Genomic DNA, 20,847 nt, shown 5'->3' with positions numbered 1-20,847 from the left:
AAGCCAGCACGCGACATCAGTGGAAGCAGATTTGCTGGAATCAAGGCAGGAGCAGACTTCGACACCGCACTCGGGACCATGGTTCCTCGGCAATCCCAAAGGGAGATTACTGTCCGACACTGAAGAGGAGCACTCATGGGACTCTGAGGAGGATCCCAGATACGTCTTATCCTCAGATGAGTCTTATGGGATTCCCTCTGAACCTTCCCCTCCACCTGAAAGGAGAAGGTCTTAGCTGGAGAGTCTTTCGTTTCCATCTTTTGTAAAGGAAATGGCTGAGGCCATTCCATTTCCTTTGGAAGTGGAGGATGAGCCCAGGGCCAAGATGCTTGAGGTCCTGGACTATGCATCTCCTCCTAAGGAAGCTGTGACTGCAACTCTCCACGCGGTACTCCACGAAGTCCTCGTCAGGAACTTGGAGTCCCCCTATGTCTGTCTCTGTCATGGCCAAGAAGACTGACACCCAGTATCAGATACATGGTACATCTGGTTTTGATAGGCCTCAGTTGCCCCACAATTCCATGGTAGTGGAATCTGCTCTAAAAAAAAGCCAGGTGTTACAGGGACTATGCCTTGGTGTCCCCAGGCAGAGAAGCTAGCACCCTGGATTCTTTTGGGAGGAAGATGTTCCAGGCTTCAATGCTAATCTCCTGTATACAATCCTACCAGCTCTTTACGAGCAGCTACTTGCGGAGCTAGGTGCAGCAGCTATCAGACTTGGTTGACACACTCCCTCTTGAGCACACCGAGCCTTTTTGCTAGGTGGTCAAGCAGCAGAAGGTGTGTCGCAAGTTCTTGGCCATGGGCACTTACGACACTTTTGATGTGGCATCCAGGATCTCTGCTGAAAGTATAGCAATGTGCAGACTCTCATGGCTGTTTGTTTCCGACTTGGAACATTCTGTTCAGCAGAGGCTGAGAGATGCCTCTTGCTGGGGGGATGACCTTTTTAGAGAGAAAGCTGAAGAGGACGCAGACCAAATCTTATAACACACTGATACCACCTTTTCTCTCTCCCGCCGGACACATTCTGTATCAACCTCCTCAGCTATGAGGTCTTTTGGTAAGCCAAGGCAGAATACCTATTACTATCCTAGGTGTAGGTACACCCCTTTAGCTCGCTAGCCTACTCAGGCTCAGCCCCAGTGCATTTAGGCGTGTGCTGTTGACATGAACAAGGCCACTGCTGCTCCCCAAAGCAAGGGACAGGTTTTTGACTGGCTCCAGCAGAGCATAGCCACAGTAAAAGTGTCCATCCCAGACAACTTACCAGTCGGGGGAGGCTAAAATGTTTTCACCAAAAGGTGGCCTCTTATAACCTCTGACTAGTGGGTTCTTCAAATAGTCAGTCTTGGATACGCCCTCAATTGGCATCTCAAACCTCCAATTTGTCTACTGAGAGCTCATTCATTCAACTCTCAGCACAGGCAGGTACTTGCATAGGAACTATCTGCCCTTCTAAAGGCCCATGTGTTTGAACCCGTTCCACCAGGGGAAGAAGGGCAGGAATTCTATTCCAGGTACTTCCTTGTGCAGAAGAAGGGGGGGGGGGGGGGGGGGGGTGTCCTATCCTATACCTAAGGGCCCTGAACAAATTCCTAGTCTGAGAAATGTTCGGGATGGTTTCCCTGGCCACCCTCCCCCAATGCTTCAGAAAAACGATTGGCTATGCTCTCTGGAATAAAAGATGCATATACTCACCTCACGATACTTCCAGCTCACCGGAAGCATCTTCAGTTTTGGCAGGGAACACATCACTTTCAGTACTGCATGCTGCATTTTGGCATCTCATCAGCTCCCAGGGTCTTCACCAAATGTCTAGTGGTAGTTGCAGAATCACTACGCAGAGTCCATGTGTTCCCATATCTCGACGATTGGCTAGTGAAGAGCACTTCGGAGGAGGGTGCTCAAGAGTCTATGCGGATGACTATTCAGGTGCTCGAGCTACTAGGATTCGTTTTAAACTACCCCAAGTCCCATCTCCGCCCTGTCCAGTGATTTCAGTTCATAGGAGCCCTGCTCGACACACAGAGGGTTCGAGCTTACCTCTTGAGAGACAAGAGCGGACAATCTTGTCTCGCTCGTGTCCAAGGTTCGTGGTTCTCAGCGGGTCACAGCTCGGCAGATGTTGAGATTGTTGGGCCACATGGCTTCCACAGTGTACATTACACCCATGACACCAGCTCAATGGACCCTGGCTTCTCAGTGGTATCAAGCCATGGGGAGTACAGAAGATGTCATCCAAGTGTCCCCAGAGCATGTAAGCTCTCTTCAATGGTGGACAATTTGACTCTGGGACTTCCATTCCAAATTCCTCAGCCACAAAAAGTGCTGGGATGGGGAATTTATGTAGATGTACTTCACACTCAAGGTGCTTGGTCCTCCCAGGAAACAAATCTTCAGATCAACCTCCTGCAGCTTCGAGCAATCTGAAACGCTCTAATGGCTTTCAGAGATCAACTATCTCACCAAATTATTCTTATCCAAACAGACAATCAGATTGCAATGTATTAAGCCAACAAGCAGCGGGGCACCTGTGTCAGGAGACCATCTGAATGTGGCATTGGGTTCGCCAACATGGCATGTTCCTTCGAGCTAGTTATCTGGCAGGTGGAAACAATACCCTGGCCGACAGAGTGAGCAGGATAATGAAACCACATGAGTGGTCTGTCAATATGGGCATAGCCCACAAGAATTTCCGAGCGTGGGACACCCCCTCAGTGGATCTTTTTGCCACTCAGATCAATCGCAAGATCCCCCAGGTCTGTTACAGGCTTCAGGCCGACAGACTAGCCTCAGATGCCTTCCTCCTCAATTGGGGTATAGGTCGTCTGTATGTGTATACTCCAATACATTAGTGGGAAAAACTTTGCTGAAACTCAAGCAAGACTGCGAACATTGATTCTGATCGCATCATACTGGCCACAGCAGATATGGTTCCCTCTTCTTCTGAAATTATCCTCCGAAGAACCGTGGAGATTGGAATGTTTTCCAACCCTCATCACCCAGAACAAGGGGTCGCTTCTACATCCCAACCTCCAGTCTCTGGCTCTCGCAGCTTGGATGTTGACAGCCTAGAATTCGCTTCCTTGGGTCTTTTGGAGGGTGTCTCGAGTCTTGCTGGCTTCCAGACAACCTCCTGTCCCTAGTGTCCACATCTCGAGCGTCTCAACAGATCACCAGACTCTGATAAGTGTAGAAGGTATTCAAGCAGGGTCTGTGTAGGACAAGATCTAGGGCCTTGCTGTCACACAAACCTCCTCCATTTGAAAGAGAAGATTCCACCAACAGGTGTTACTCTTTCAAATGGAGGAGGTTCGCTGTCTGGTGTGACAGCAAGGCCCTAGATCTTGTCCTACACAGACCCTGCTTGAATACCTTCTACACTTATTAGAGTCTGGTGATCTGTTGAGACGCTCGAGATGTTGACACTAGGGACAGGAGGTTGTCTGCCCTTGCCTCGGGAAGATAAGCTCAAGCTGTCTTTGTGTTCAACAGAGCTCCAATGAATTCCAACTTTTGAACTGGGGTGAGATGGGACTTTGAGTAATTGAGCACGAACCCCAGTAGCTCTAGCACCTGAATAGTCATTCGCATGGACTATAGAGTGCCTGCCTCTGAGGTGCTCTTCACTAACCAATTGTTGAGATAAGGGAACACATGCACCCCCAGCCTGCGGAGCGACGCTGCAACTACTGCTAGGCACTTTGTAAAAACTTTGGGTGCAGACACCAGGCCAAAGGGCAGTACACAGTACTGAAAGTGCTGTGTTCCCAGCCGAAATCAAAAATACTTCCTGTGAGCAGGGAGTATCGATATGTGTGTGTAAGCATCCTTTAAAGTGTCCTTAAGTCCAGAGAGCATAGCCAATCGTTTTCTTGAATCGTGAGAAGAAGAGAGTGCCTGAACTTTTCTCGGACTAGAAATTTGTTCAGGGCCCTCAGATCTAGGATGGGACGCATCCCCCCTGTTTTCTTTTGCACAAGGAAGTACCTGGAATAGAATCCCAGCCCTTCTTCCCCTGGTGGAACGGGTTTGACTGCTTGGGCCTTTAGATGGGCAGAGAGTTCCTCTGCAAGTACCTGCCTGTGCTGGGAGCTGTCAGAATGAGCTCCCGGTGGGCAATTTGGAGGTTTGGATTCCAGATTGAGGGTGTATCCTAACCGGACTATTTGAAGAACCCACCGGTCGGAGGTTATGAGAGGCCACTTTGGTGAAAAAATATCAACCTCCCCCCAACCAGCAAGTCGTCCGGTATGGACACTTTTACTGAGGCTATGCTGAACTGGAGCCAGTCAAAAGCCCATCCCTTGCTTTTGCTGGGGAGCTGCAGTGGCCTGTTGACGAGAACGAGCGCGCTGGGACTGAGCCTGGGCAGGCTGCTGAGAAGCAGGAGTGTAGCTACGCCTAAGATAGGAATAGGGAGCACTTCTCTTCCCCCAAAAATACCTCCTAGGTGAGGAGGTAGTAGCAGAAGACGCCCGGCGGGAAAGAGAATCCATAGCATCATTATGCTTATTGACGTGGTCAACTAGATCCTCTACTTTCTCACCAAAAAGGTTGTCCCCCCAGCAACCGCCATCCGCTGCTGGACCGAATGATCCAGGTCAGAGACACGCAGCCATGAGAGTCTGTGCATCACTATACCTTGAGCAGCGATCCTTGATGCTACATCAAAAAAGTGTTGAATGTACCCCTGGGCCAGGAACTTTCCACACACCTTTTGCTGCGTGACCACCTAGCGAAAAGGCTCGGCCTGCTCCGGAGGGAGTGCGTCAATCAAGCTGCACAGTTGCCTCACTGAGTTCCGTAAGTGGACGCTCGTGAAGAGCTGGTATGACTGGATCCTGGTGGCGAGCATAACGGCCTGATACATCTTCCTCCCAAAAGAATCCAAGGTCCTAGCTTCTCTGCCTGGGGGCGCCGAGGCATAGTCTCTAGTACTCTTGGCTCTTTTGAGGGCGGAGTCCACCACCATGGAATTGTGAGGTAGCTGAGACTTCATCAATCCATGTTCACCGTGGATCTGATACTGGGATTCAGCTTTTTACGGGATCACAGGGCTAGATAGAGGGAACGACCAGTTTTGCATATGGACTTCCTTCAGTACGTTATGCAAAGGAGCCGCTACAGCCTCTCTAGGTGGAGAAGGATAATCTAGGACCTCGAGCATCTCAGCCCTGGGTTCATCCTCAACCTCCACAGGGAAAGGAATAGCCGTAGCCATTTCCCGGACAAAGGAGGTAAAGGACAGACTCTCCGGTGGAGGGGAAGGTTCAGAGAAAATCCTATAGGACTCAATCAGAAGAAAAGTACTTGGGATCTTCCTCTTCCTCCCACGAATGCTCCTCTTCAGTATCGGACAAGACTTCTCTCAGGGCAGTCCGAGACTGAGCCTGCCTTGATGCTGAGGAAAGACGTCCTCAATGGCGATGTTGAGAAGTCGATGGCTGCCTAGACTGCGATGAAGCTTCCTCCACTGATGTCGAAGGGAAATCGACCTGGGTGGCAGCCGATGCGGATGTCGGGGACCTCACCATAGGCAAAGGGCCAGACGCCGCTGCAGCAGATGGCACGGAAGGTGCAAGCACCCCCGACACCGAAGCAGACTGACGCAGCAATCCTTCCAGAAGCTCTGAAAGCAGGGCCCTGATGCATTCGTAGAGAGCCACCGTTGGACAAGGCTGCGGAGTCAGTGGAGTAGCCGGTGGCAGAATCTGTTGAGGCTCAGGAGCAGGTACCGGGCTGCTAGGAGACCGATGCATCGGCACCTCCTGTACAGAGGGGGAGCAATCCTCTCAGCGCCGACACTTCTCGGGTGCCGATTCCCTCGACATCCCAGAGCTCCCGGCACCGTGTGTCAAAGGAGATCGATGATGGTGCTTCTTTGCCTTCGCTCGACGCCCATCATCGAGACTCTTCGGTACTGATGAGGAGGACGTGGAATCCTCACACCTCCTCGGGGCCGGGTCCGACGCAGGTCGGTCCCAGGGGGCCTGCATAACAGGAGGCCTCGAGACAGGTGGAGACCCACTCGATGCCTCAGTGCTTCCAGCGCAGGTTGGTCTCTCAGCAGCCATTACCTCTGCTCCCGTCAATGCTCCTGTCGATGTCAACGCCGACCTCGGTACCGATGTCAAAGGACCGGACCGAGCCCCAAAAAGAGACGCTTGTGCCCGTTTCTTCATACGAACACTCAGACTTCAAACGGATGGGCTATGGTCAGGCCCAAGGCACTGGATACACCAGGCGTGGGTATCGGTACCTGAGATGGTCCGGTTGCACCAAGTACAACGTTTGAAGCCGCTGGGTGTCTTCGATGACATGGAAGGAAAAACAGCTTCGGCGAAATCAAACAATGCGACTGTGCCAAAAAAGGGAAGGGCACAAAACAGGGAGAAAACCCAACCTCGTCGAAAAGAAAGTAAACTTAAAATAAGGGAAAAAATACTAAAAGTATCTACAGGAATATATATATATATTTTTTAATAATAAAAGAAATAGTCATCAGACTCTGTTCCTGGGCCAAGAACGAGAGCAGAAAAAATCCTGTCACCTCGTCACGGACAAAAAAGAACTAAGTGGCACACTCACGTGACGGGTGGGAAGTCGTCCGCGCAAGATTCATGCACCAAAAGGCTCTGGGCAAAAACTCTATTTTTGCTTGCAAAATTGTTGTTTCCTGGGCTGACGCAGATGTCGACCCATCTGTGAGAACAAGAAGCCTTTGTTGTTTTATCACTTTGTTATCTGTCAAAGGTTAATCTAAAATCAATAAGTACTTCTAAATATTGAAAACTAACTGGCAGTATAGGATGACCAAATAAAATTGGAATCATGGTGGGCCTGTTTGACCCTGTAAGCTTTGATTTTTTTTGAACATTTAAAACTAGATGATGCTCAAATAACCAATTTGACATTGCAACTAAGGCAATTTGTAATCTTGAAATATCCAGTGATTGAGAATTAATCTGTGCCGTTATCAAAATGTCATCAGCGTAGCAAAACACTTAAACCCAACCTTTGGATTAAAGTCATTAAGAGACTCAAATATATTAAGTAACATTCATAGAAGAATATGCTAAGCTGGAGGTGCTTTTCAACATTATTTGCTCAGAAGTGAAATAAAAATCAGAAAAGAGAGAAACCTTAATATTTGCTTTAACGGCTAGTAAAGTTACCTAGAAGTTGTAGTGGCTTTTGATTTGCACCGGTACTTCATGTTCCAACAGGCCAGGAGTTTCCAAGTCTCTATGTATTTAGGTTGGCTAGTTTCTAGGTGTGGTTAATTGATATGTGCATACCTTGGCTAAGACCCAGTATAACTTAAGCAATCTGTCTCCTGATAAACTTCTTCCCAGAAGTGGAAACTTTTCTTTTTAGCTCCCATGGGCCTGGCTGCTTTCCCAGTACATATTTTACTTCCATACACAGGTACTAGAGATGTGCATTCATCAGTGCATATTTGGTTAGTGCACTTTAAAATATTTAGCACAAGCTAAATCAATTTAATGTACATTAACATAAAAATTACCACATGTTAAATTACCACACATTAAAAGGTTTTAATGTGTGTTAAACTTTTAAAACAAATGTATTACATTAACTGAAATAATGTTTGAAAACAGGGGGAAAAGGCCAAACTGAAATTATTGCCCTGTGCACATTCCTATGGGGCTCATTTTCAAAGCACTATGGAACTTTGTAAGTGGAAGTGCTTTGAAAATACACCTCTATAAGTCAGCTACATATAAAAATATAATTAAATAATCTGATTAGTACACGACAGCTGAACCAACTGCCAGTTTCTTTACACAAAAACTGTGCAAAAGCACTCATTGCCTGTAAGCCCAAGATGAGCTCCATTCATATGAGATCTCACTTTAGGCATACCTTCCAGCACAAACAGATTCACAGAGATACAGCTATGTGGTACACTCCTTTGGAAGTACATTTTGAAGTCCTAGGAGTGACCAGAAATTGTGAGGTTCTTATACCCTCATAAGATGAGAAAACAAAGTGTCTGCACTCACCTTGCTCGGAGTCTTAGGTGGGGAGGAAATTTTAGATCCAGTGGGGTCTCCAGCTTGTAATGTTGGACTGGGTCTACCACTAGAAGGCGGCTTTGGTGCAGGCCGGCTTGGGCTGGTCTTCAAGCTGCCGCAGGATGAGCTCCTGCTGCTCTGCGAGGATGATGCTGAGGCCTCGTTGCTGGCTGGATAGTCCGAACTAGGCAAACAAAGTGTGTTCACGGTGGGCTCCGAGGAACTCTTGGTAACTGTCTCCACGGGTGCAATCTCATCCTGGTCGCCTGAGGTCTTGGCGGAGCTCTCTGATGAAAGGCTCTCAATGCTTAAGGCTGGAGATGGGGTGGAGGAAGGAGGCTCCGAGTGCGAGTGCCGGCCTTTAGAAAAAAATAAGATCATAACATCTAGTACCACTAAAAAGATGATTTTTCAACCCATTTTTCCAAAATGTTTTAGTTTTCCCTTGCAAGGCCTCCCTCTCCATGCCCATTCCATTTACCCTATCTTGAACAATATCCCTGTTGTCTCCTGAATCGTTATCCCATGCAATGGAGAAGACACTGCAGCAATTCAGCTTTTTTAGATGTTGCTCTTCAGATCACCACTAGATTTCACCACATAAGCAGGCCACATCTCTCCCTGCAATCCAGCAAATCCTAAATGCACTACATGTTTACCAACCTTTCATTCTTTTTCACTTATACGTTTATTAGCTTTAATCACAGAATATACAATCCAAGCATGCCAACAAATACTTAGATCTAAGATTAATTGCATGCCATGCATAGTATCAACTAATAAAACAAAAACAACAACAAAAAAAAAGTAAAAAAGCAGAAGGAAAAATGCTCTTGATAAAATAGAGCCAAACCAGAAAAAAAAAAAAAAAAAGGTGGAGAGCCAAAAAATGTCTCCACACACAAAGTGTGTAGTGCAGTCAACAAGCTTTATTAAAATGACACGGGATCTGACATGGGCTGTGTTTTGACCTAATGGCCTATATCAGGGGTCAGTACATCTATAGCCAGTTGTATAACAAAATTGTATTGGTGTCACCAGATAGAATTGCTTTGAAATAATCCTAAACTGCAACAGCAAGCTTCAAAGCACACTACCATCGTGAAGTTGAACAGTCCAAAGCTGTGTGCCAAACTGTGCATGACTACTAATGACAAATTAGTAGCTCCATCATCCTCCATCTCCCATTTTTGTACCTCAACTTTACCTAACTACTTGCCCCAGCTAATCATGGCCCCCCCTTCCCCTTACAATCTGTACTCCCCACATCTCCAGATACGGCTTCCAGGTAAGTTCTTCAAGCTTCTCCTGCAAATTTATCAAGAAAATATAGAGTACTTAGCCTATTGACAAATCCTCCCACTTCATGCAATTTGTCCGATATCCAGGCCTTTGGTATTTTACAACATGCTGTTATTTATATATTGTTGAAGTAGGATCCATTGTTTCTTACTCACCCCTGGATGCAATGAAATAGAAAAGTCATGGGCTCCTAAAGGATCACTATACTTAATATCTCTTCTATAACTGTGTTTCCCAAGTCCAGTCTTGGAGTACACCTTGCCAGTCAGGGTTTCAGGATATCCACAATAAATAAGCATGAACTTGATTTGCATACACTGCCTCCGTTATATGCAAACCTCTTTCATGCATATTTATTGTGGATATCCTGAAAATCTGACAGGCAATGGGTACTCCAGGACCAGACTTGGGAAACGCTGTTCTGTAACACCAATGCAGGCTTCCCAGGACCCCTGCACTTCTGGGCACAGCCACAACACATGCACAAAGGAGCTTTCTAGGCCACACTTGCACCAGCAGTTGCTTGAGATCTGTGTTATATCTTGGAGGTTAGATACCAGATGAAAATCATTTTATAGCCACTTTCAATAAGGTTTGTTGCTACAGGTATCTTAAAATATATTGCCAAATATTTCTTTCCATTCCTTCTCACCTAGGGACACCTCCAAGTCTTTCTCCCATTAAATTAGATGTTTAGGTCTAGCTTGTGGTGCACATATTAGAAAGCTATAATCTTATTCTTCCTTTCCCCATCAAGCCCTTACATACGGCCTCAAATAGCACCCTCTCCCTAGCTAGATCATCTCTAATTTTTAGCCTTCAGGAAATGTTTTAAACAGGATGTACATCTTGTACATCTAGGGAGAACTTTCTTTGATTGTCAAAGGTTAGTAAATCACCTTGATCAACCAAATGGCCTAACCTGCTAAGGCCCATCAGCTCCCACCTCTGAAAAACTGAAGATCCTGTGCCACATGGAAAATCTGAGCATCCCTGAATGGGATTGGCAAGGAAATTTCTTTTTGGTTCAACAGCACCAAACAGTATGAATACTAAATACAAACGCGTTCAGCTCAGGTAGATTTGGGCCTTTCCCCTTGATATTCTCTTAAGACACCAAACAGATATTCAGGTTCCTACCAACCCCCGATGCTTGTTCCATGGTTACCCAATGTTTTACAAGTTATGTTTGACAGTCAATTATAGCTCGTAATTGAGCCACTAGATAATAGTTCTTAAAATCCAGTAAGCCAGAGCACCCAGTGCCCTTGGTCTATATAAGATTACCTTAGCTACCCTGGGAGGTCTATATCTCCATATGAATCAAAGTAACTTCCTTTGGCCTTCTCTAAACATTGAATCCAGGACATCTCTTTGGTTGTAAGTAGGGCCTTGGTCTTTCCAAGATTGATGGCAACCTTGTTGTTTTATGAAGCCAAATGCTACAGATTAAATTAAGCTCAGCCACATGCAGGTACTTGAATTATCAGAACTTTATACACCAAGAACGATGGAACTGGCCAGAACTGGGGAAAAAAAATAGGTTGCCCCCTACCCTCTCTGAGCAAAGTTTTCAAGTACACGCAGGCAGGCAAAGACCATATAAAATCAGATCTTATGTGAGCCAGTAAAATTCTGTTCAGAGGCTTCTTTTTGTATAACAAGTAATAAGTATGATCACAGTACATGTGAACACACTCATTTTCCCCCTTCCCCTTCCAATGCCAACACTTCTGTATCCACCCTCACTACCCTTCCCTCACTGACATAAATGCTCCTCATTCTATCCTGCACATCCCCTCCTGGTGATGAATTTTCCTTCTCCTCCTCTTCTGGTTCCATCATGGTGTTGGTTACCCTCTACCATGACACCTCCTCATTACAACAAGATACCATTTGTCCTCAAACTGCCCCCCCCAACCAGCCACCCCAGCGATAGTCCAGAATACTCATTTTCAGAACCCTAAAATGATAAGAAGAGCTTGGTGTTAAGCAGAGAACTGGGCAGAGTAGACTAGAGAAGAAGTTTGGTGTTGGAAGAAGAAAGGGTAGAAGAAGAGAGGAAGATGAACGAGCAGCATGGAAATGGGGGTGGTGGGGGAAGAGGCAGCACTTAAGGACCAGCATGGAGACATGATAAAGAAAGAACATGAATGGAAAGAAAACTGGGACAAAAGAAGTACACTGTCAAGAAGGTGGCAAAATGGAGACTGACCTGCATCGGGAAACAGAGGAAGGAAAAAAAGATAGGAAGCAGGAGAAAAACAATGCCAGCACTGACACAGACAGGAAGTGAAGGACAGAATCAGGAAGGCTAAAGATTGAGGACAAGAGGTAAGCAGGGTGGGAGTGCATAAGTGAGAAGATGCATGTGTGTTGGAACGGGGAAGAAGTGAAGGACAGAATCAGGAAGGCTAAAGATTGAGGACAAGAGGTAAGCAGGGTGGGAGTGCATAAGTGAGAAGATGCATGTGTGTTGGAACAGGGAAGAAGTGAAGGACAGAATCAGGAAGGCTAAAGATTGAGGACAAGAGGTAAGCAGGGTGGGAGTGCATAAGTGAGAGGATGCATATGTGTTGGAACGGGGAAGAAGTGAAGGACAGAATCAGGAAGGCCAAAGAGTGAGGACCAGAGGTAAGCTAGGTGGGAGTGAATGAGTGAGAGGATGCATGTGTGTTGGAAAAGGAAAGAGAGGTGGAAGAAAAGGTATGTTAGGATGAGGAACGATCACAGAAGCAGCATCAATACAGAGACAAGTGGAATATTGGGACATCAGGAGGCATGTACAAGAGGAATGCACCAGCTCCTGCTCAATTCCATTCTAAGCTATCTTGTGTCTGTCCATCATCGGGTCATGCTGTGCCATGCTTCCATTTTTGCTCTGCGCTTAGTGTCGACAAGTGAACAGAGAGGAAGGGTTAATTTAAGTCTATACCTTATGAACTCCTCTCAGCCTGGAAGTATGTGACTCGGGTATATTTTCTTGGTCCAGGAGGATGGTAGAAGGGGTGGGGAAGTACACATAGATGCTACTATATGTGGCCCCGGTATGTTTTGTCTTATTGTTGACATGATCCCCTCCTTCTCTGACATTTGTCAGGTATGGCAGTGCGCTGTGTAACCTTGTTGGGGAGGGGGGGATGGCTGGGAATGCAGCAATTCCCTTAAAAGTAAATCACCAACACTCGGCCTCCCAGTAGAGGGGGGTCATAAGTCTCTGAAGCCTGGGCCAAGCCAAGAAAAGGGAGCCAATGTAAAGTGAAACCTGTCATAGCTAGCTAAGTGGCACTGCAGCTGCCTTTTCAGCCTGCATTTAATTCCAAAGTGCTCAGGAATCACATCCTCAGACAGCAACACTCTCACACATGCAGAGCAATTCTATCAGTGTGCCAATATTTAGATGTTTACTTGACTTTATCAGATACTAGAGTAAATGTTGGAATCCAAAATACTGCCATTCACTTGATTTCTCATGCACATAGATCTGACCATATCATCATGGGCTCGCTATTCCTTTAAGATGCTCACTCTTGCTCACATACTGTATGCCCTCTCTCTCCGCTCTTATCACTCCCTATATGCCACCCCCCCCCCCCCCCAGAACCCTACACGCTGCACTGACTTCCCGCCTAACCCTTCATTCTGTGCATTATACCTGTCTCGGATCTACTCTGCCTTCTTCTGCTCTGCTCCCTCTCTCTGGAATGTCCTTCCCGTAGAACTCCGTGCTGAACAATCCTACTCCCGTTTCTGGGTCTTCCTCAAGACCCACCTGTTTTCCTAGGCCTTTCCCTTCCTTACCCATGGCTCATCTCGCATCACTGTCTGTTCTGGAGGCTGACTGTTTACTCCCATCTCTCTTCTTTCTGATTGTCACTCTTTTTCTATCCCTGTCCTGTCAATGTTTTGTAGTTTCTTTCCAATACTCTCATTGCTTTGTACACCGCTCTGATTTCTTTACTGAAGGGCGTTATATCAAATGATTAATAAATTAAACAAAGTATTCCATACATTATGCACATATGTCCCACCCAAGCTCTGCCTATGTGTATTTCCATCTGGCAAATACACACTAAGATATGCACATATTTACAGGACAGCACTTAGGTGAAATTTTGGCATTTACAAGCATATGTGCTAGTATTCTGATTTATTCATTTTATATTCTGCTTAGCACAACCAAAGTATTAAAGTAATTTACAATAGTCATTTTATAAGCATGTGATTAGCTTGTAAATATTAGTGCTCACTTTACAGAATTGCCCCCATGGTAGGGCTAGACTTGATCAGGAAATGTGTGGAGCCGGGTATATGGCTAGTATCAGAGCACAGATGCTATTTCCTGTCTTACAATGAGTAAAATATGGACTCACCTAGCGGTGAAGCACCGGGAACCCTGGGAGCTAGGCGCTTCTTGGACTTGGGGCTGCTGGTTGGTGTGATGCCGTACCAGGGGTGACTGGTCTTCCCCGAGTTCTCATTTCTCTCTTTTGCCATCTCTTCGTCTTCATCATCCTCAAAAGGGTTGTATGGTTTAGGATCTGTTGCAGGCTCCCCTTGAGAAGATCTGCCCTCTTCTTGCTCCTTTGCTGGGAGGGTGAGTATCTCTTCTTTCCCTTCCTCCCTGGCAGCCCTCACAGGGGTCTCTCCGCCACTACGTGGGGGAAGGGGAGCCAGTTTCTTCTTTGGCTCTGGCTGAACTAGTGCAATCCATGGAGGGTCCTTCTGTCTTTTCTCATCTTCCACCCTAGTGACAAATGGGGGGAAAGAGCACACAATGAAGGGAAAAAAAAAAAAAAAAAAAAAAAAAAAAAGAGTACGCAATAATAAAGGAAGCAGGACAGAGAGGAAGTACAAGAGAGTAACAAAGATTAGAATCAAAAAGGAGGCACTGGGGAGGATGGCAGGGATAAGGTGAAAAGAAAAAAGATGAACAAAACGTTAAAGGGCAAAAAGGATAACAGAATAAGAGAATGTAAGATTAAATTGTAAGTGTAAGAGGAATAAAAAAAGAAAAAAAAAAGGCAGAAACAAAACGATAAGAGACAAAAGGGCTCTTGTACCTTTCTGAGGACTTGAGTTTCCCTCTTGGCCTTGGGACAGGGGGACTGGTCCCTACACCACAATAATAATGGAAAAAGAAAAATACTTATGACTTGCAGGACAAGTGATGGAAATAATGTTCTAACCCAGACCAACATGACCAACTGCAACCATGGGAGGGAATTCCTCATGCCCCATGGGATTTGCATGAATATGCACGAAAGAGATTTGCATAAAATCAATCTCATGCATATTCATTGTGGATATCCTGAAAATCTGACTGGCAAGGGAATACTCCAGGACCGATTTAGGAAACACTGTTCTAAGCTCCCTCAGGATAACTTCCCCACATATACGATACAAGAGTAAATATTCAAAATTAAAAAAAAAAAAAAAAAATTTATCCACTGCCCCAGCCAGCATGTTTTTGTAAACATTTATCAAATGGATTGCATTAACTCTCCCTCAACTGTATTACTCCCATAAGTCTCAACCCCTGAAGAAAAAGAGCCAAAGTTACCAAATTATGGTCTTTTTTGGCATTTATATCCCATACCATATATTATTTATTTCTGTGACTATGAACCTCACATCTACATGCTGATGACCAAGACACCAGGGATCAAACCCCAGAAAGTGCCAGTAACCCCTACTTCCCACACACAGAGTCTCTTTACCATTTGCTAATTGGGCCACTCCAGGAGAACTCTGCTCGATGACAACATGGACAGGGGTTCTAGGTCGAGGGATAGGAGCTGTGCTAGGGGGCTGGGTAGGCTCTGTAGTCCTCCTGGGAGCAGGAATGGGGCGGGTGTCCTTGGCCGCCTCCCTAGGCAAGATGTCACTGCGGGGGAGGCCTGCCTGGTCCTGGAGAATAGCTGGTTTGTCAGGCACCACAGGCTTCACTGGAGCTTTGGGTGATGGCAGCCTATGCTGTGTGCTGGGTGATCCAATTTGATCATCTTGTTGACGAACGGATGATTCGGGCATCTCCGAGAAAGAAACAACTTCCAGGGAGTTAGTCGCTTTATTTTCCTCTTTGGTGCTCTCCTTCTTGACAAGAGATGGATGTGACTGCCACGTTGTTACAGTACGTTCTGGCACCTCATCAACAGCTCCCACGTCCTTCTCTTCAAGACTCTGGACCAAGCTGTCATTTTCTGCCTCTGGAACAACTTCATCCTCTCCTATCCCTTTGTCCACCACTGTCCCTTGCTCTTCAGAACTTGCAGCCACATTCTCTTTTGGTTCATCCTCTTTCTGTTGGCCTAGCATGCTGTGCCTTTGACCTGCAGGCACTTTCATGGACACCCTAACACGATGATGTGTGCACACAAATGTGCCAGTTTCTGGACCCGGCATGTATGATCCCGGAAGCAGCGTGCTGCAGCATTCCTTACATCTAAGGGCAAGAACAAGTAGAGAAACATCACCACAAGACACCTCTCTGAGCTATACAATACTTATGAAATGCACCCAAAAAGCACTAACTCATCATGGGCTAAACCGCTCAGAAATACTACCCAATAAGCAGGCTAACAAATTTGTAATAAACTTCAAAACTTGAAACTTAAGATCAGCATCAGGAATGTATGTGGATGGCCTGGGTTAAATTCCCATCAAAAACAGCACAGGAGATCAAGTGGCATATGTAGAGAATCCCAAAGTTAGTAATCCACTAATATTTGGTGCACTAAAAGTTCTGAAATTTAAACATGCTCATTCAGATACTAATACTGTTAGAATACGGTGCTGAGTTTCAAAGCATATGGATGTCTCAAAAGGCCAAAACTGACGTCCATTCGTTTGAAATGTTCAAATCCTGATTTTTGCAAAGGCAGAATACAGACGTCCAGCAATGTCCACAGATTAACGTCCATGTCTAAAAAGGTGGCTATTTTTATTTAGACCTGTTTCAGGCAAGTCCAGGGTACAGAAAGGTGCTCCGATTGAGCAGCTGTCCACTGGAGAAAATTAAAGCATGGACACCTCCTTAAACCCTCAGTGGTTGCTGTACTCCCCCTTTATTCTGAACGTGAAAGTAGAAGGGGATACCAGGCTCTAGGACAGCTTCACGTATTATGGGTATTCTTAACAGAGCAGGAAGCAGGTCAGAGGAGTAGCCTAGTGGACTGCAAACCAAGGGAACCAGGTTCAAATCTCACTTCAACTTTTTTTTTTTTTTTTAATTGCGAGTTCTCCGGAAACAGAAACATACCTACTGTACCTAAATATATAAGACATCTGCAAGCTTCAAGGCTACTGAAGTGGTGTACCTTCAGGTACACTAGGTATGTTTCTGTTCCTGGAGGGTTCACTGCGCTAACCACTTGGTAAACCCTCTACTTTGCAAGGACATCTGTGTGACCATTTTCTAAGAATGCTGCTATTCAGATATTTCTGCCCTTGATTTCCCCCGTTCAAAATTTGGTCATTTCAGTTTGTAAAATGGATGTTCATGCTGGACATCTACCGCTCCACACCAGAAATTTCAGCAGGAATCCAGGCCAAAGTATCAGCCTGCCTAGCTGACATTGCTGCCTGGATGTCTCACCGCCATCTGAAACTAAATATGACCAAGACTGAGCTTCTTATCCTTCCCCCTAAACCAACCTCTCCTCTTCCCCTATTCTCTGTCTCTGTGGATAACACTCTCATCCTCCCTGTCTCATCAGCTCATAACCTTGGGGTCATCTTCGACTCCTCTCTCTCCTTCTCTGCACATATTCAACAGACTGCTAAAACCTGTCGTTTCTCTCTCTATATCATCACCAAAATTAGTCCTTTCCTTTCTGAGCACACTATGAGAGCCCTTATCCACACTCTTATCACCTCTTGCTTAGACAACTGCAACTTGCTTCTCACAGGTCTCCCACTAAGCCATATCTCTCCCCTTCAATTTGTTCAAAACTCTGCTGCACGAGTTACATTCCACCAGTGTAGCTATGCTCATATTACCCCTCTCCTCAAGTCACCTCACTGGCTCCCTATCCATTTCTGCATACAGTTCAAACTCCTCTTATTGACTTACAAGTGCATTCACTCTGCAGCTCCTCAGTACCTCTTCCACTCTTATTTCTCCCTATACTCCTCCCTGGTAACTCTGTTCACTGGGTAAATCTCTCTTATCTGCACCCTTCTCCTAACTTCATTCCTTTTATCTTGCTGCACCATATGCCTGGAATAGACTTCCCGAGCCTGTAAGTCAAGCTCCAACTCTGGCTGTCTTCAATCTAGGCTAAAAGCCCACCTTTTTGATGTCGCTTTTAACTCCTAACCCTTATTCATTTGTTCAGCACCCACTTTTATCATTCCCACCTTTGTAATTCCCTTATTTGTCCTGTTTGTCTGTCCTAGATAGATTGTAAGCTCATTCGAGCAGGGACTGTCCCTTCATGTCCAGTGTACAGCGCTGCGTACATCTAGTAGCAGTGGAAGTTTCCAGCGCATGGACGTTCATCTCAAGTATTTTCAAACAGGCTGTATCCTGTTTGAAAATATATGCGAGATGGACGACCATTTGGGACATTCTGACTTGGACATCTGCTATGTGTCAAATATCAAACTAGACCTCAGTACAAAACACTCACAACCGCTGCAATCACTGCTCAGTGGCTGAAGCTCTTTAATCATAGGTCATAAAAAAACTCCACTTACAAACAACTGAGAGAATTCAATAGGGTCCTAAAAATTACATATGAAACTTTTCTTCTGTGTTCAACTCAAATCTAGATTCAATACATGCACTGTGTAATAATCATATTTTAAAACTTTCATATCATTGTGACTTACCTTGCTCAAGTCTTGAGATGTCAGTCTCAATTTTAAGGCTATGCAAGAAGTTGAGACTGGCATTTGAGACATAAGCAAGGTAAGTCACAACTGATATGAAAAATTTTGAATATGATTATTGCACAGTGCATGTATTGATTCTAACTTTAGTTGTACATGGAAGAAAATTTAATATGTAATTTTTAGAATACTATTGAGTTCTCTAGCAGTTGTTTGAAAAGTGAAGTTTTTTTTAATGACCTATGATTAAAGAGCTCTGACCACCGAGCAGCAATTGTTGCAGTTGCGAGTGTTTTGTACTGAGGTATGTTTTGATATTTATTGATACACTAGGGAAAAAGGTCCGTTTCTGACAGAAATGAAACGGGCGCTAGCAAGGTTTTCCTCGGAGTGTGTGTGTGTTTTACAGAGTGTGTGTGAGAGTGAGTGTGTGTGACAGAGCGAGAGCGAATGTGTGAGTGTGTGTGTGACAGAGAGTGAGACTGTGTGCGAGTGTGTGTGTGAGAATGAGAGTGTGTGCCAGGGGCCCCCTCCCTCCCAGTTTCAGGGTCGGCCCCCCTTGGAAGGTCCAGTGTCCGCTCTCCCTCCCTCCCACCCACCCAGTTCCAGGGTCGTTCCCCCCTCCCCCAGTTTCAGGGTCCCCCCTCCCTCCCTCCGTCCGCCTGGCCCCCCTCCAAGTTTCAGGGTCGGCCCCCCTCCAAGTTCCAGGGTCCACTGTCCCTCCCTCCTTCCCACCCTGTTCCAGGGTCGTTCCCCCCCCCCCCCCAGTTTCTTGGTCCCCCCTCCCTCCATCCCAGTTTCTGTGTCTGTCTCGCATATATTTTCGAAACATCCTGTTTGAACATACTTGAGATGAATGTCCATGTGCTAGAAACCTCCAGCATGAGCATTCATTTTACAAACTGAAGTGACCAAAGTTTGAATGGGGGAAAACAAGGGACATGGACATCTGAATAGCAGCATTCTTAGAAAATGGCCAAACAGCCTGCCTAGTGGTTAGTGCAGTGAACTGTAAATCAGGGACCCAGGTTCAAATCACACTAACTTTTTTTTGTTTGTTTAAATTGTGAGCCTTCCAGGAACATACCTAGTGCCGTGATTGTGAGCGTTTAACATGTAACTTTTTCAGACTGCTTATGTACCCATGACAAATACTGGCCATTCGCAACATTTTGGATTGGAGACTTTATAGTCACCTTCTCCCAGAGATGGTCACATTCATCGACACATAATCTGATAGAATATGGTTGAAGTTGAGAACCAAGTAATAAGAGTGGATACTAAGTTTTAAATTCCCATTCTCAGAAGGCCTTGGAAGTGAAATCAGAGAATACTTTACAGATAGAATTCACAGCAGCCTGGAAGAAGGAAGTCTTACTTATTGCATGATTCCAATACCTGCTGACTGGCTCTAGGTTGTACATGTACCAGGTTCCAGAGGGAGCGACACTCAGCCAAGTGCTGCAACTGCAATGGCTGGGCTGAAGGGGAAAGGGGGCTTACAAAAACAGAGGGGAAACCCTAGTTGTGAATGAAGGTGAGGAAGCACTGTAGGGACCAGCTCCTATTGAGCTGCAACCCAAAATAGCAGAATGATACTGCCTGGCCATAAACAAGTTTAAAAACAAAAACAACTTTTATATCATTAGTGAAATTCTTTCAGATAGATACTACCTTGCAATTCCCTTAACTTTTAGAAGCTTCCATATTAGTGAGTAGTAATATTACCTCACATTCTTTTAATCTAATTGGTTCACCTTAACTATGAGGTCACAAACATCCTCAGACTACATGAACCAATCAGACTGCATTCCATGTGAGTGACAACACTAGTCTGAACATGGCTCATCCTAGGCATTAAATAGCAGAAAATAAAGAAAGGCTTAGGTGTAACATTTTTAATTGGTAAAGGCTGAGTATGACTGCCTGTATGTACAGGTAGGGGTACAGTGAGGTACAGCAGGAGGAAGATAAGAGAAAAGGACATCAGCAGAGTTACCTGAAACACTGACGGTGATACAGTTTGCCCTCTACAAGATAACGCTGGACCAGGTGGACATGCTTCTGGCAAGCTGCACAGGTGCTGCTTAGAGAGGTGCGCAGAGAGGATGCTGCCTCATTCTAAAAAAAGGGGGGGAAAAAAAGGAAAGAAATCCAAGTCCAGAGACAATCTGCATTGCTTTTCCACCCAGTCTCCAACATCCCCTCCCATCTCCTTATCATCAGAGGTCACAGGGACTCCAAAAGCCAATAGCACCTTATTTCTCCTACCTGTGGTGTGAGCACTCTCTCTATGCTCGAAACAGTCTTTTTGAATGCAGGCTCCGATGGAGAGGATGTGATAGCCATGCGCTTCATTGAGATAGAGTGAGGCATAGTAGCTGTTGGGAGACACACAGTGAGACAGATTACTAATGTGACCATGCTTAAGCATACTTCCCTAAAATGCTGCTGAGCAAGGCCTTAAAGAGAACAGATGACTAACCAGCTGGGGATGGTGCGGGGGGGGGGGGGGGGGGGGAGGCAGTGAATGTGGTCTGGGAAAACTAGACTCACTCTGACACTGGAAAATGAAGTTTCTACATCTCTGACAGCTTGCACAGGGTCCCCTTAATCCCAGGCACAACCACACATACATGGAGTAGAAGGGGCCATTCTGTTGCAG

General features: G+C 45.7%; 1 protein-coding gene across 1 annotated transcript in view; it reads right to left on the bottom strand.

Annotated features, from left to right (window-relative positions):
* The window catches only part of MICALL1 (MICAL like 1), an 87,290-nt gene that overhangs the window by 39,603 nt on the left and 26,840 nt on the right, over positions 1-20,847 (bottom strand). The window contains exons 4-9 of the mRNA XM_030208160.1: positions 20,454-20,563; positions 20,182-20,303; positions 15,068-15,792; positions 14,411-14,462; positions 13,721-14,094; positions 8,034-8,404 (exon numbers count right to left, since the gene is read on the bottom strand). Coding sequence (XP_030064020.1) covers positions 8,034-8,404; positions 13,721-14,094; positions 14,411-14,462; positions 15,068-15,792; positions 20,182-20,303; positions 20,454-20,563 — 1,754 coding nt within the window. The remainder of the gene's footprint in view (positions 1-8,033; positions 8,405-13,720; positions 14,095-14,410; positions 14,463-15,067; positions 15,793-20,181; positions 20,304-20,453; positions 20,564-20,847) is intronic.

This window comes from Microcaecilia unicolor, chromosome 1, assembly GCF_901765095.1.
Source record: "Microcaecilia unicolor chromosome 1, aMicUni1.1, whole genome shotgun sequence".
Classification (NCBI taxonomy): Eukaryota; Metazoa; Chordata; class Amphibia; order Gymnophiona; family Siphonopidae; genus Microcaecilia; species Microcaecilia unicolor.
This window is presented reverse-complemented; position numbering and strand designations above follow the sequence as displayed.